We start from the raw sequence: 15,620 nt of genomic DNA, 5'->3' as shown, positions 1-15,620 counted from the left end.
GAGTTGTAGTTTTGCAACAGCTGGAGGCACTTTGGTTGGGAAACACTGGCTCAGGGTCTATTTATACTTCAGTGTACATTGTAGATATATATCTGATAGATGCCCGAGACACGTGGCATACAGTGGAAGACGTGGCCACAGCTTACAAAAATGCATAAATGGTGGTACTCTATGCCAAAGCAGTGTGAATAGACCCAGAAAAATTAGGAAATTAAAGCGGAACCTTCAGTGAATAAAGCCCAATTTCCAACCCCGAAATTTTACAGGAGCTGTTCGGCCATTTCTTGTTTAAAAGTGGTCAGACTGGACTAACAATACATATTCTGTATGTTCCCCGATGCTGCCGTTTCACAGGTGCCCGGTCCCCGCTGTTCTTCACTTCCTGGTCTCCATTCCAACATAAGGAAGTGTAGAGATCAGAAAGCCATTTACATGGTGGGGACCACCTCCAGTGTCGGGTTGAGTGGGCCCTTGTTTGTACCTATATGGAGACCAGGAAACAGTGAGCAGCAGGGACAGGACACCAGCAGAATGGCAGCAGATGGTTACAGGCTTGAATACTATTACACATAAAAAGAAATAGCCAGACAACCCATTAAAAGGAGTACTCCACTGGAAAAAAAAATGTTTTAAATCAACTGGTGCCAGAAAGTTAAACAGATTTGTAAATTACTTCTATTTAAAAAAATCTTAGTCCTTACAAGTACTTATCAGCTGCTGTATGATCCACAGGAAGTTCTTTTCTTTTTGCATTTCCTTTTCTGTCTGACCACAGTGCTCTCTGGTGACACCTCTGTCCATTTTAGGAACTGTCCAAAGTAGGAGCAAATCCCCATAGAAAACCTATCTTGCTCTGGACAGTTCCTAAAATGGACAGAGGTGGCAGCAGAGAAAACTGTGGTCAGACAAAAAGGAAATTCATTAAAAAAAAAAAAGAACTTCCGCTGTAGTATACAGCAGCTGATAAGTACTGGAAGGGTTAAGATTTTTAAATAGAAGTAATTTACAAATCTGTTTAACTTTCTGGCACCAGTCGATTTAAAAAAAAAAAAAAAATATATATACAGAATATATTTTCCAGTGGAGTACCCCTTTAATTCATTGGCTTGTGTATTCTCCACAGCTCTTTTATATATGCGCTTTTAGACATCACTCACTGGGGTCCAGGATTTGTCTGAATGGCCGCCATACATTATCCTGAAAGTGGAGAAATATAAGCACAACCATAGGTTCCTCCCAATGAGAACAGTCGAGCGCTTGGGGATTCTGAAGCTGGGCCTATGGCAATCTTTAGGAGATGCCCCCTTGTGTTGGGTTCCAAAGATAAAGACATTGTAATATGAAATAGAATATTCTATTCCCAGTGAATTCATCGAGATGCTATCAGTGTTCCATAGTGGCCACTCAAGATGGTGTGGTTGGGAGATAGCTGGCTAAGAAACCTCTGTGACCTCTACAACACTCATTTATGGGGAAGGAGGTCGGATATCAAGAGTCTAACTCTAGAAGAAAATGTTTTGGGAGATTTTCAGGACTCATGGAGACTGTATGCATTTGGCATTGTTCTGTGCAAAAATACCTTCTACTATAGAACCACTTGGCTCTTAAAGGGGTACTCCAGCCCTAAGACATCTTATCCCCTTTCCAAAGGATAGGGGATAAGATTTCTGACCGGGGCTGGAGTATCGTGACATCACGACTCCGCCCCGTGTGATGTCACCCCCCGCTATGCAAGTCTATGGGAGGGGGCGTGACAGCCGTCACGCCCCCTCCCATAGACTTGCATAGCGGGGGCGGGGGGGTGACGTCACGTTGGGCGAAGTCGTGATGTCACGATACTCCGGCCCCGTGGTCGGCACCCGCCAGTTTGTGAGCTGGCAGCGCAAAGAGCTGGGTGCCGAATGCAAGATTGCCTTACACTTTGGGGTCTTACACTTCTGATCTGCCACCAGCATTGAACTTCAAAGCATCAGCAGATGGATCCCCTCAGTATGGGGCAAACAAATTGGGCCTTTTTGTCTTGAATTGACATAGACAGTGCCACCAATATTTGTTCAAACGCATGGCTATGAAGGCATCTACTGGATGCATTCTGATCCTACCAATTTAACCTTCACCCCTTCTCTCTATTTGGTGTTGGATACCATAAACCTATAACCTAAATTGAACTTTGGCCAACCCATTCCTAGAGCCGGCACTTCCTAGTTCAATCAAGTAGATGGATCCCTTTATAGAAGATTTTATATTTGTTATTTTTCTTTAAGTCCATGCATTCCGAGGTCTTCGAAACGGCACTTCAAGATTTCACTTCAAGTTGTCTATTGGACCAGCCAATATTGTATGATCATCATTGTCAGCAAGCATAGTGAAATCCTGCCCAATCCTCTTATGAGACGCTCAGGGGATGTATGCTTATATAAGGCGGGGGGTGAAGAGTGCACTGTGATGGCAACATTTACCGTAACCCCTTGATGATTGATGGTATTAAATAAAAAAAAGATGGCCGCGCATGGACTACTGCTTATAATAGAGGGTTAATGCCTCTGTAGGGTTTTCTTATTTAAAAATATAAAGTATTTACCAGGACTCTGCAGGGTGCAGAAATGATTAAGTGCATGGTAATAGCCTTTTCTTCTAGACAATGTTAACGCTGCTTAAGAGGCTTATACCTAGACACGATCAGGTGGGCATCAGTTACTGCTCATAGCAGGGGCATCTAATGGGCTCCATGCTAGGACCACACAGCAAATGTACCTGGGTTATTTACAAGCACAGGACCACCAGCAGGACCTGGCTGAGGACATCATATGACAGTAGTGGTAAAGCCTAACACATAGTCAATACAGGTATGGTACCAAAACAAGGGGGTTCCATGGGTTAAAAAAATATATATATACACCAAGGGGGGGGGGGGGCTCTTCCTGCAGGAATCAGAAGCCTGGAGTGATCAGTACATGTCTCATAGGAGGAAGGAGGGAGAGTTCATAGTCTCTTATAGTTACAGGGCTCATGCTGCTTGGAAGCCAGGTGACAAGTAGTAGGTGAGGAAGGTTATCGTGAGCTGGCGGGAGGACATCAGTCGCCCTTTCCCATCTTGGCGATGAGCTCATCACAGATCTTTGTCAACTCTTCTATCTCTTGGTTCTGGAAAAGAGGCAAATATTGTACATCACAAAATATAAGAATGGAAAAAAGACTCCAAAAATTGGAAATCAAAAGTGGTACCCGGCCCTTAGACATGTTATTCCTTATCCAAAGGATAGGGGATAAGATGTGTGATCATGGGGGGGGGGGGGGGGGACCCCTCGCCATCTCTGGCCTGGCACCCCGGCGTTCTCAACATTTGTGTTCAGAACGCTGACTGCTAGGCTTGGGGTGGCTGTACTTGTCACGCCCGCTCCATTATTGTCTATGCCAGGGGGCGTGACAACTGTGGTCGCTTGTAATCCGCATGCACGGTGCATGCGGATTACAAGGGTGCCTGGCTGGAGATTGCGGGGGGTCTCAGTGGCTTGACCCTCCGCGATAAATCCACTGCAGGGCTTCTCTGTCTGCTGATCGTAGCTATACACAACTCCTTGGGCCGTTCTACACCTGGGTATTGGTAGCGAGCTAGTTACACCAGCATTTTTTATGTGTCCCTCCTTGTGTCCTGGTATGCCACATTTTGGAATATAGATATGAAGGATACTTATGTGCAAAACTACCCATGGTGCTGAGTAGAGATGAGCAAACTTACAGTAAATTCGATTCGTCACAAACTTCTCAGCTCGGCAGTTGCTGTCTTAGTTCAGCTTTCAGGTGCTCCGGTGGGCTGGAAAAGGTGGATACAGTCCTAGGAGACTCTCTCTTAGGACTGTATCCACCTTTTCCAGCCCACCGGAGCACCTGATAGCTGAACTAATTTATGCAGGCTAAAGTCAGCAACTGCCGAGCAGCGAAGTTCTTGACGAATCGAATTACTGTAAGTTCACTCATCTCTAGTGCTGAGTATCTATAACTGTCTCAATTTTGTGTATCTATATTTTTACCCTTGATCTATATACATTTGTGTTTTAACTATGCAGACATACATGTGAGTATATTCCCCTGAGGGCGCTCCTGGGTATCTGACCTCAGGAGTAGAAACATGCGTTGGGAATGTTTTCGATTATTCTTGATGTTATGTATGTCTCAAGGAATCGCTGCTAACCAAGTTGCTGTCCCCGGCTGTTCGTCTTGGACATAACATTTAACTAGCCACCTTTGTAAATACATGTGCTTGCTGTCACTATTACAGCACTTGTGTACTAGCAATGCTCAAGATTGTGACCGGTCGATAGGTCCTATGTATATAGATATCTCTTCTGATATGATTTTGTCTCACTATTCTTTTGGGGAATGCACTTTTTCCTCAAGTTTTGGTGGATTCTAGTGATAATTAATTAAAATGTTACATTTTATGGCACCTCTGATGATTATTTGTTTTACATTTTCTATATAAGCTTGAGAGATCATTGAACCGGGCATATGTGCAGCGCTAACTACAGTGACCCCCCCGACCTACGATGGCCCGACATCGCATGTTGAAGGCAGCATCAACATACAATGCTTTTGTATGTCGGGCCCATCGCATAAACGGCTATCTGGCAGCGCTGACTGCTTCAGCTGCCCCCGGATAGCCGTTTACGGTGCCCCGTGTGCTCTGGTGATGGTCTCCTACCTGTCCTCGGGGCTCCGGAGCATCCTCTTCGGGATCCCCTCCATCACCGGCACTCTCCATCGTTGTCATCACGTCCCCGCGCACGCCGTCCTGTCATTCAATAGGAGCGGCGTGCATAGTGACGTGATTACGGCGACGTGAGAGTGACGATCCCGGGCAGCAGAGACGTTCCGGAGTGGCGGCGGCATCATGGGGACGCGGCGACAGCGATGGAGAGCAACATCCAGGGCAGCGGTGACGGCCCGGAGCGGCAGGGACAGGTGAGTACAGCTTCCTATTCTTTACATTGCACGGATCCCTCAATATACGATGGTTTCAACAAATGATGGCTCATTTGGAACAGATTACCATCGTATGTTGAGGGACCACTGTAGTGTGTCTCCAGCTGTAGAAAAACTACAACTTCCAGCATGCCCGGACAGCCTTCGGCTGTCCGGGCATGCTGGGAGTTGTCGTTTTGCAACAGCTGGAGACACACTTTTTGGCAAAAAAAAACGCTGCTATAGACACCGTGTGGAACCATAGCTGAATTTAGAAATCTATGGACATATATTCGTACCTTCTGTTGCAGCGCTCTCTCCAGAGACTCCACTTTCATTTGCTCTTTCCTTAGTCCTGCTGTCAAAGCTGCGCTCTCTGCTTTGGCCTTGGTGCGAACCTGCGCGATCTCCTCATTGGCTCTGGAAGAACAAAGCAGAATGTAAATTAGTTATGTATGTGAGCAAAAATCTTTAGTCTTTGGTCTCGTCCATACTGCGGACCTTCAGCCAGCAGAATTCCGCTCATCCCATTGTTTTCAATGAGATTCTGCTGCTCTGTGCACACTGCGGAATTTCCGCCCTAAGAATAAACATGTTTATTCTTTGAGCGGAATTGCGCCTGTTGCATTGCCGTCTATAGAGATGGCGCCCACCTGCGCAGTACTACCCCGGATGGTTTTGGTGGTGTCCGCAGTGGGGACGAGGCCTTACAAATCAGAACCTCTAAACCATAGCTACAAGGCTAACAATACACATACGATAGCTGTCTGACGTTATTCCTCCAACCCCCCACATAGATATGCACAATTGGCTCGGCCTTACACGCATGTGTTCTTAAAAGGGCGAGAGTAATATCAGACTGACGATGCAGATACAAAATACTCGCTATTTGTTAAGGAGGTCTTCTACATAGATGCTCTGTTTTAGGTGTACACCACTTCTATGATGTCCAAATAACCTAAAAGAGCATACTGTATGCATAGGGTTGTCTTGATCGGGCAACACCTGACAGGCGGCCAAGAAGATGGCTTAACATTCTTTGTCTTCTAATAGAGACAGGACAGTGGGGAGAGGCTCCTGCTGCAGCAAGTTATCTAGGGCCACATTAACACAGCGGAATTTCAGAGCAGAATCGAGCATTAATTCCATTGCAGCAGACTCCCTTTTTTTTTGCTCTTCCCAAATGGGATTCTGCTGCATAGTGTGGACACAGCAGAATTTCCGCAGCACTAACATCTGCCACGGAAAATTCTGATTCCAGACTCTGCAGAAAGAATGAGCACGTCCATTCTTTCTATGGAATCCACATGGAAATGTATAGCCATCTATGGAGATAGTGTGAATAAGGCCTGTGAAAAGGAAGGGTGCGTGGAGAATCCTGAGGGAAGCCTAAAGAAAATATTTTCTAGAGTAGGCCCCGTCATGAACCCTAGTCAGTGTGGGATATCTTCAAGTTTTAAGTCTATATAATTCCAGAGGGTGAAAAGCACCATAAGTCCCAGCAACAGGGCTCCCAGGTGTTACATTGCATCCGTTCTACTCTGTTCCGTACTGTGTGTTGTACCATCTACACCTGCTCAGTAAAAGACCGTTATCCGTAACTCGACGTCTGTGTGTTTCTTACCCCCATGTCTGGCCCAAGAGAAGCTGTCTCCACCTCAGACCATGTATAGGCTAATGGTGCCCTGGCGTCACGAATTGACAAGTCTACCTTGCACCCCCATTTCACCACAAGAGGATCACTCACTTGTTCAGTTTCTCTTCTGCATGCACTTTCAGGGCCTGGTACCTCTGCTCTTCTTGCTTCACTCTTGCTAAATATTCTTGTGCACATTTCTTAAGAGCTTCTTCATTCTGGGACAGTAAAATGATTTGACCATTGTTATAAACTAAAGTGAAATGGTACAATAACAAAGCTGAATGCAGTGAAAAAAGCAAAGCGGAGTCACCTTCTTGAAGCCTTCAAGGACACCTTTGAGGTTTTCGTATCTCCTAAAGAGGTCAGACAAGGATCTTTCCACTGAGTTTAGGTCCGCAAGGGCTTGTTCCTTCTCTAAGGTGACCTGTTGGAGACTCTTCTGGGAAGCCATCTTACCCCTCTGCTCATCCTCTACTCAAAAGATTTGTACAACAGCAGAACATTACAGAGAGCACGAGACAGAGGCATTATAGATGGATAAAAAGGGTCAACATGGTAAGTGTCAAAGGCTTCAAAGGTCTCAATTTTTGGATTTAATATACAAATATGTATGTCATGTCTTTGGTGGTGTTCTCACCCCACTTTCCCATAACTAAGCCCCTCAAATTAATGAAAAAAATTGTGTGAAAAAGGTTGAACGAGTTTGGCATTTGGCTATATAATCATATAGACACGCCATGGAGTACCATGCAAATAACATCAGGTATTGCCTATGATGCCCTCCCACCACCACCAAGACCGGAATTACGGCAATAACACAAGGGTCTAAAGTTGGCCGCCATTACTGCCTGTTGGGGGAGTTTACCACCATACCCCTCCTTTCTCATGTGGTCGATAAGATAAAGCGGACCCATCTGGCAGCCTGTCTATCCCTCCCTTCTATAGGGACAGATCTATTCATAACTTACCAATCATCTGTGCAATAGTTTTCTCATATTCAGCAACGATTTTCCTATAAAACACAAGGATGCGAATGAACACCGACTTACATCATGAGTCACATCCAATAACACATGTGGACAGTGACTTTACCTCATTTCCAGCACCTCCGTATGGCTCTGCTCATACCTCATCTGCCAGTCCTTGGCTTCCATCTCCTTCATGATAATCTTTAGACAGAAACATGGAAGTATTACCGCCAGCTCTGGCACATACAGAGGTTATACAACTGCTTTACGGTGAACTAAACAGCAATTCCAAGTATTAGAGATATATATAGATATAAATCTATATATATATATTTTTGCAGTCAGTTGGGGTTATTTTGCAAAATGACCCCTACCGCATAAAAGGTTCCGACCACTGTATCATAGTTGCAGGAGAACCTAAACCGTAAGCAGAAAGCCAGTCAGAGTGCTCTACGGATATATCATAGATACATGTACAAAGCCTATGTGTGGTGTCGGGTTAATGGCGTGTTCTGTTCTGTAGACTGTTCTAACATTAATCTGTGGGCCAGAGCAGATACGAGAAAGTGACATCTACCTGACAGGGCAGGTAAACAAGATTGTTCCGCACTGGGACACCACATATGATCTTGTACTGCCCTTGATTTTTAGGACGTAGTGCTCAAACCCCAGTGGCACTGCTTGGAGAGGTCTGATACTGGAAACCTGACAGCGTTAAGGCTATATTTCTATTGTATCTTTTATGTATGTTTTTAATAGGCCGAGATAAGTTGGAAGCACGGCCTGATGTATATGTCAACAAGTGCATAGACTCTTATTGGCCAAAAGTACAGTATCCTGAAAGACTTAATTTGTGAGCACTCTTCGAACGTACATGACAGAATATATAACAAGTGCAATTCTAAGAAATTCTTGAAAATCTTAAAGGGATACTCCACCCCTAGATCTCCCTGCTGCACCCGGCGTTCATTTAGAGTGTCGGGTGCAGCGCCGGAGGCTCGTCACGTCCCCACCCATAGAATTGCATTGAGGGGGCATGCCCGTGACGTGACAAGCGGGACGTGACGGTGATGTCACGAGCCTCCGCCCCGCATCGCCAGTCATCCGGCACGGAGCAAAGTTTGCCCCGGATGTCTGGGGTGCCGCAGCAGAGATCGCAGGGGTTTTCAAAAGTGGATCCTTTGGATAGGGGATGAGATGTCTAGGGGTGGAGTACCCCTTTAAGAACCAGAATTGAGAAATACTGCTATAAAAGCTGAATCTCACATGCACCATCACTTGTGGATGGATAATGGAAAACAGCACATCCTACAATGGTGGTCTTCATACTGTGAACCTCTAAATGTTGCAGAACTAGAACTAACAGCCGCTGGCTGTCCAGGCATGCTGGTAGTTTTAGTTTTGTAACATCTGAAGTTCCTCAACTTGGCGACGGTCCTATCATCCGAGGTAACAATCACAACACACTACTGGAATTGCTGTTTCAGTTACTGAGCCAAGTCACAACATGGATGTCATGGTCTAGTGATAGGAAGCATGGTGAGCAGATGTCCACAGACAACACGGTACACGCAATGATCAATGGCTGAAACCATTACTAAATCTAAATGATACCGTGAGACCTCTCTTTGAGAAGACCACTCTCTTATTTAGACCAGATTTAGTGTGGAAGATTTTCTGGCCACCATACATTATGCACAGTGGTGAGTTTCTTTGAGAAGACCACTGTGCATAATGAACCACCCGAGTCAGGTAGTGTCTCCAGTTGGCTCATTTTCCGACCATATCAGGTTTTGGAATCGGAATTAAAAAAACCTAGCAGTCCACCATTTTCAGTCCAGTTAAAAATAAACTATACAGTCGGAAAATAAGCCAACCGGAGAACCTTCCTTACTCCGAGCTGCTCACTGAAATAAATAGGGTACTGCAGAAATCCAGCAGCGATACAGCAGGAGGTATTATTAAAATTCTCCCACACAAATCCTTGATGTGAATGCTCTCTTAGGGTCCATTCACATTACGTGTTTTCCGAGTGGAAATCCACTTGAAAAACCCGATACAGCAGCCTCCTATTTTTCTCAATGGGATTCTGCTGCACCATTCACATTATGGAATTTCCATGGTTGATGTTCCGGCACGGAAATTCCGGACCGCAGACTAATGTTCATTCTTTTGGCAGAATCCCCTTTGAAATGCATTGCAGTCTATTGAGATGACGTATTTCCGAGCGGTCCTAGTGCCGGCTTCTCTTTCCAGCGCTCGCTGAATGTCTCCGGACTGAGATTCCCTAGGGTGAATGAGCCCTTACACATAACTGCAGGATCAGACTACACAGGGTTTGTTTGTAGTCTGTGACCATGGAGAAATCCAATTCACTGCTATATCCAATACACGGACAGCCCCAACATTAGAATGAAATGAATAAAGCAGTGATAGTGATGACAAGACGATGATATTACTGCATCTCCGTATCCCTGGTGTAGACACATTCTGATCAATGGAAATGGCCGCTGTATGAGCTAGCTGGAAGTTACCTCCTCCCGGATGAGAGTCAGCACCGCAGCTCGGTCACTCAGGTACAAGGCATCCAGGGGATTCTGACTCCCTAAACTGAGCGAGCTGCTGCACTGCAGAGACAAAATCCCACGTTCACTTCTTTTCGCAAGACGTTATCATTAAGGGGGGTCCAGTTTTATTCAAATAATCATTGTTTCACCAAACACCCTACTACTGTCTAATATACATGGGGGGATTTATCATTAGAGCAGATATTTGTGGTTTGGTTTTCCCAGATGCTGTGCAGAATTTATAATGTTGCGCAAATGACAGGAAGCCCCTGAATAGTGCAAAAAATAAAAAAATAATTGATATAAGCTCACATACATCCTTACACCAGCTGGTCCCTGAACTACATTTGTTCAAAAATAATTTGGCACAAATGATAAATTTGGCGCATCTGCTAACCACGCCTCTTGGAAGTTCTCAACAAAAAATGACAAATCCTGCACAGGCAACATAAAAATAGCTCAAAATTAGAGAATAAACTTCAATGTGCAAAAAATAAAAAAAATAAAAAAAACACAGCGCACGCGATTTTGTAGGTGCCCGCCAGTTGATAAATTCCCCCTTTGGGCATGTTCACACTACGTAATTAGCGCTAAATTGCGCGTCCTAAAATTAGTGTGAATGGGTCTTCCACAGACCCGTTCACACTGCGGAATTTCAGCAGCGGACAATTCCGCCGCTGAAATTGATCCGCGCAAAGAAAGAAGAGGTTCATTCTTTGCGCAGACATCCACGAAGCGGTCGTGCGGTCTGGCGGCCACCAGATGGAATCTCTGCTAGCGGAATTCTGTGAGCGGAGATTCCGTTCACATTACGTAATGTGAACATTAACTTTGGGTTTTAATAAATTACCATTTTCTAGATCTCTGCTTGCTGTCAGAGAACACCAGGAGGCATAAAACCCGTGCAGGCCTAATACTGAGAGTCTCTAGGCTACACAATCCTCTGATCGATCTATACCAGCAGCATACATCTCTTTCCTGTTCTGATTGGCTAAGAGGTCATGTGGGCGGTCCTACGCAGTGACTGACAGCAAAAAGTATGTATTAAGAGCGAGTAGGACCGCCCACATGACTACATGGCCCAGAATAAGCAGATATTTACACAAAATAAATTATTAGTTATCCTGAAACGGTTCCCATCGATCCATATATGAAAATACACTTTAGTAACGGGGTACTTAGGCCGAGTTAACATTAGCGTCGAGGGTCCGTTGTGCACCCACCCGTTCAGGGTCGGACCACAACGCCAGTGTGCACACAGCCTTAACTCCCCCAGTGGTCTCACACTGGCGGCATATAGGGCGTGCAAAAAGTTGTAGCTTTTTATGAGCTGTATTAAAGGGGTACTCCCGTGGAAAACTTTATTTTTTATTTTTTTTTAAATCAACTGGTGCCAAAAAGTTAAACAGATTTGTAAATTACTTCTCTTAAAAAATCTTAATCCTTCCAGTACTTTTTAGGGTCTGTATACTACAGAGGAAATGCTTTTCTTTTTGGAACACAGAGCTCTCTGCTGACATCTCTGTCCATTTTTGGAACTGTCCAGAGCAGGAGAAAATCCCCACAGCAAACATATGCTGCTCTGGACAGGTCCTAAAATGGACAGCAGAGGTCAGCAGAGAGCACTGTGGTCGTGACATCAGAGAAATCCAAAAAGAAAAGCATTTCCTCTGTAGTATACAGCCCATAAAATGTATTGGAAGGATTAAGATTTTTTAATAGAAGTAATTTATAAATCTGTTTAACTTTCTGGCACCAGTTGATTTAAAAAAATAAAAAAAAAAGTTTTCCACGGGAGAACCCCTTTAAGATAATACATATAATAATACAAAATAATAATAATAAAAAAGAAGAAAAAGAAAAAGCAAACGGAAAATTATATATATATATATATATATATATATATATATATATATATATAGACAAAAATGGTGATCGCTGCACTCCAAGTAAATGTGCAAAAAAAGTTTATTCCAGGATAAATACAGGCAACGTTTCTGTGGCCTCACACCACCATTTTCAAGCCAAGCTGAATGTATATATATATATATATATATATATATATATATATATATATATATATATATATGTACATACACAACAAGACTAAAATATAACATCAATTAAAAAACACCTATAATGTATAAATAAAGTCTGGGTTCAGTCCACAATAAGCTGGAAACCCTCTAGAGCAGTGTTTCCAAGCCAGGGTGCCTCCAGCTGTTGCAAAGCTACAACTCCCAGCATGCCCGGACAGCCTTCGGCTGTCCGGGCATGCTGGGAGTTGTAGTTTTGCTATTTCAATGTCCCATTTTGGTCTCAAGGAAATATTCACGGCCTATTTATAATTGATGTTATATTCCGGTCTTGTTATGTATGTGTTTTATGCATTAAGAGAACTGTACGTGGGCACTCGTATTTTTTGGGCGCTCCCGTCTTCTTTTTTCTAGGTTCGCAGGATCGGTAGCCCCGTTATTGCTCATTTGATTTATTAGCAGTGCCTGGCGGTCTTTGACTACATATCATGTACATCAATATTAAACTATATGGCGGTGAGGCCCAGACTGCGGGATAAGCATCGTCCCCTGATAACCTTGAAGGGATCATCCTGGTTAAATGTATCCATGAAAATGCTGAGTCTTCTAATCTCTCCTAATCTGCAACTTAAAGAAGAATACGGTATATATACAATCTGCCAAGAGAAGCTTTACCGAAACGTGGACAGGACCCTCTGTATGTGAGGAGGAGAGGATCTCCCCTCATCTGATGGGTGCAGTGTTACATGGTCTATATCATTATAGACACAGAAGCCTAGATAGCCTTTTTAGTTTAGATGACCTGTTGTTTGTTCTCTATTGTGTATGCTCCATGTTCTATTGAGGTATATAGCACCATGGGTATCATTGTCATAAGAGGGGACACAGTATCATGGGCATCATCAACATTGTCATAATATGGTATACAGTATTATGGTCATCATATTAGGGTATATATGGTATCATCGACATACAGTGAGGCAAAAAAGTATGTAGTCAGCCACCAATTGTACCAGTTCTCCCACTTAAAAAGATGAGAGAGGCCTGTAATTTTCATCATAGGTATACCTCAACTATGAGAGACAGAATGAGAAAAAAAAAGAATTTATTTGCAAATTATGGTTGAAAATAAGCATTTGGTCACCTACATCTGGCTCTCACAGACCTGTAACTTCTTCTTTAAGAGTCTCCTCTGTCCTCCACTCGTTACCTGTATTAATGGCTCCTGTTTGAACCTGTTATCAGTATAAAAGACACCTGTCCCCAACCTCAAACAGTCACACTCCAAACTCCACTATGGCCAAGACTAAAGAGCTGTCGAAGGACACCAGAAACAAAATTGTAGACCTGCACCAGGCTGGGAAGACTGAATCTGCAATAGGGAAGCAGCTTGGTGTGAAGAAATCAACAGTGGGAGCAATTATTAGAAAATGGAAGACATACAAGACCACTGATAATCTCCCTCGATCTGGGGCTCCACGCAAGCTCTCACCCCGTGGTGTCAAAATGATCACAAGAATGGTGAGCAAAAATCCCAGAACCACAGGAGGGGGGGGGGGGGACCTAATGAATGACCTGCAGAGAGCTGGGACCAAAGTAACAAAGGCTACCATCAGTAACACACTACGCCGCCATGGACTCAAATCATGCAGTGCCAGACGTGTCCTCCTGCTAAAGCCAGTACATGTCCAGGCCTGTCTGAAGTTTGCTAGAGAGCATCTGAATGATCCAGAAGAGGATTGGGAGAATGTCATATGGTCAGATGAAACCAAAGTAGAACTTTTTGGTAAAAACTCAACTAGTCGTGTTTGGAGGAGAAAGAATGCTGAGTTGCATCCAAAGAACACCATACCTACTGTGAAGTATGGAGGTGGAAACATCATGCTATGGGGCTGTTTTTTCAGCAAAGGGACCAGGATGACTGATCCGTGTAAAGGAAAGAATGAATGGGGCCATGTGTTGTGAGATTTTGAGTGAAAACGTGGCTGGGTCTTCTAGCATGACAATGATCCCAAACACACCACATGGGCAATGAAGGAGTGGCTTTGTAAGAAGCATTTCAAGGTCCTGGAGTGGCCTAGTCAGTCTCCAGATCTCAACCCTATAGAAAACCTTTGGAGGGAGTTGAAAGTCTGTGTTGCCCAGTGACATCCCCAAAACATCACTGCTCTAGAGGAGAACTGCATGGAGGAATGGGCCAAAATACCAGCAACAGTGTGTGAAAACCTTGTGAAGACTTACAGAAAACGTTTGACCTCTGTCATTGCCAACAAAGGGTATATAACAAAGTATTGAGATTAACTTTTGTTATTGACCAAATACTTATTTTCCACCATAATTTGCAAATAAATTCTTAAAAAATCAGACAATGTGATTTTATGGATTTTTTTTCTCATTATGTCTCTCATAGTTGAGGTATACCTATGATGAGAATTACAGACCTCTCATCTTTTTGAGAGGGAGAACTTGCGCAATTGGTGTCTGACTAAATGCTCTTTTGCCTCACTGTATGTATCATGGGTATCATCATATTTGGGGTATCATCGTCATATTAGTGTATATGGTATCATGGGTATCAATGTCATCCTCATATTCGTGTATACAATATCATTGTCTCTACCTCTAAAGAGCATCTGATGTCCCATTGATTGAATGCGGGGTTGAATGGTATCACCCCTCTCTTACAGCTACAATACAGAGAGCCAAAGGCTGGACACAGTGTTTCCCAACCTGTGTTCCTCCAGCTGTTGCAAAACTACAACTCTCAGCATACCCGGACAGCCTTTGGCACACTGGTTGGAAAACACTGGGCTAGAGGGTGTACCAACTTTTATAGTAGCTGAACATGGGGGATCATCTCATCGGAGTACATAGAAAAAGGGTACAGGCTGTCTAAAGTGGGCAACTACATTAAATGCCACATACTTGCCATTCATTGTAGTGCTAGATATAATGATGGAATCATCTGACTACGGCCAAGATAAGAGAATGACAGATATCAGGGAGTCTAGCAGACAGTAATGCTATAATATCTGCTGTTTTGCAAGGAAAAAATATTATATATATATATATATATATATATATATATATATATATATTTATTTACAACAAAAATAATTAGTAATATATTATTATTATTATTATTCCTGGAGTGCTTCTTTAATTCCACTGATGCAGAAGCTACTCAACATACAGTACAGTGGACACAGTGATATGTAACTGCTGCCTCCTACTGTTAGAACACAGAATGACACTAAATAGAGATGAGCGAACTTACAGTAAATTCGATTCGTCACAAACTTCTCGGCTCGGCAGTTGATAACTTTTCCTGCATAAATTAGTTCAGCTTGCAGGTGCTCCGATGGGCTGGAAAAGGTGGATACAGTCCTAGGAGACTCTTTCCTAGGAATGTATCCACCTTTTCCAGCCCACCGGAGCACCTGAAAGC

At 43.7% G+C, this 15,620-nt stretch overlaps 1 protein-coding gene across 4 annotated transcripts in view; it reads right to left on the bottom strand.

Moving 5' to 3' along the window:
* Window positions 1-208: 208 nt before the first annotated feature.
* Window positions 209-15,620, bottom strand: part of TACC1 (transforming acidic coiled-coil containing protein 1) — a 115,381-nt gene continuing 99,969 nt past the window's right edge. For 3 of the 4 annotated variants that reach the window (XM_056570905.1, XM_056570903.1, XM_056570904.1), the window contains 7 exons: window positions 10,104-10,196; window positions 7,694-7,770; window positions 7,570-7,613; window positions 6,912-7,072; window positions 6,710-6,816; window positions 5,262-5,382; window positions 209-3,144 (listed from right to left, as the gene is read on the bottom strand). In XM_056570905.1, coding sequence (XP_056426880.1) covers window positions 3,076-3,144; window positions 5,262-5,382; window positions 6,710-6,816; window positions 6,912-7,072; window positions 7,570-7,613; window positions 7,694-7,770; window positions 10,104-10,196 — 672 coding nt within the window. In that variant the 3' untranslated portion in view covers window positions 209-3,075. The remainder of the gene's footprint in view (window positions 3,145-5,261; window positions 5,383-6,709; window positions 6,817-6,911; window positions 7,073-7,569; window positions 7,614-7,693; window positions 7,771-10,103; window positions 10,197-15,620) is intronic. The other variant, XM_056570906.1, reaches the window with a different exon arrangement.

This window comes from Hyla sarda, chromosome 4 (assembly GCF_029499605.1).
Source record: "Hyla sarda isolate aHylSar1 chromosome 4, aHylSar1.hap1, whole genome shotgun sequence".
Lineage (NCBI taxonomy): Eukaryota > Metazoa > Chordata > Amphibia > Anura > Hylidae > Hyla > Hyla sarda.
This window is presented reverse-complemented; position numbering and strand designations above follow the sequence as displayed.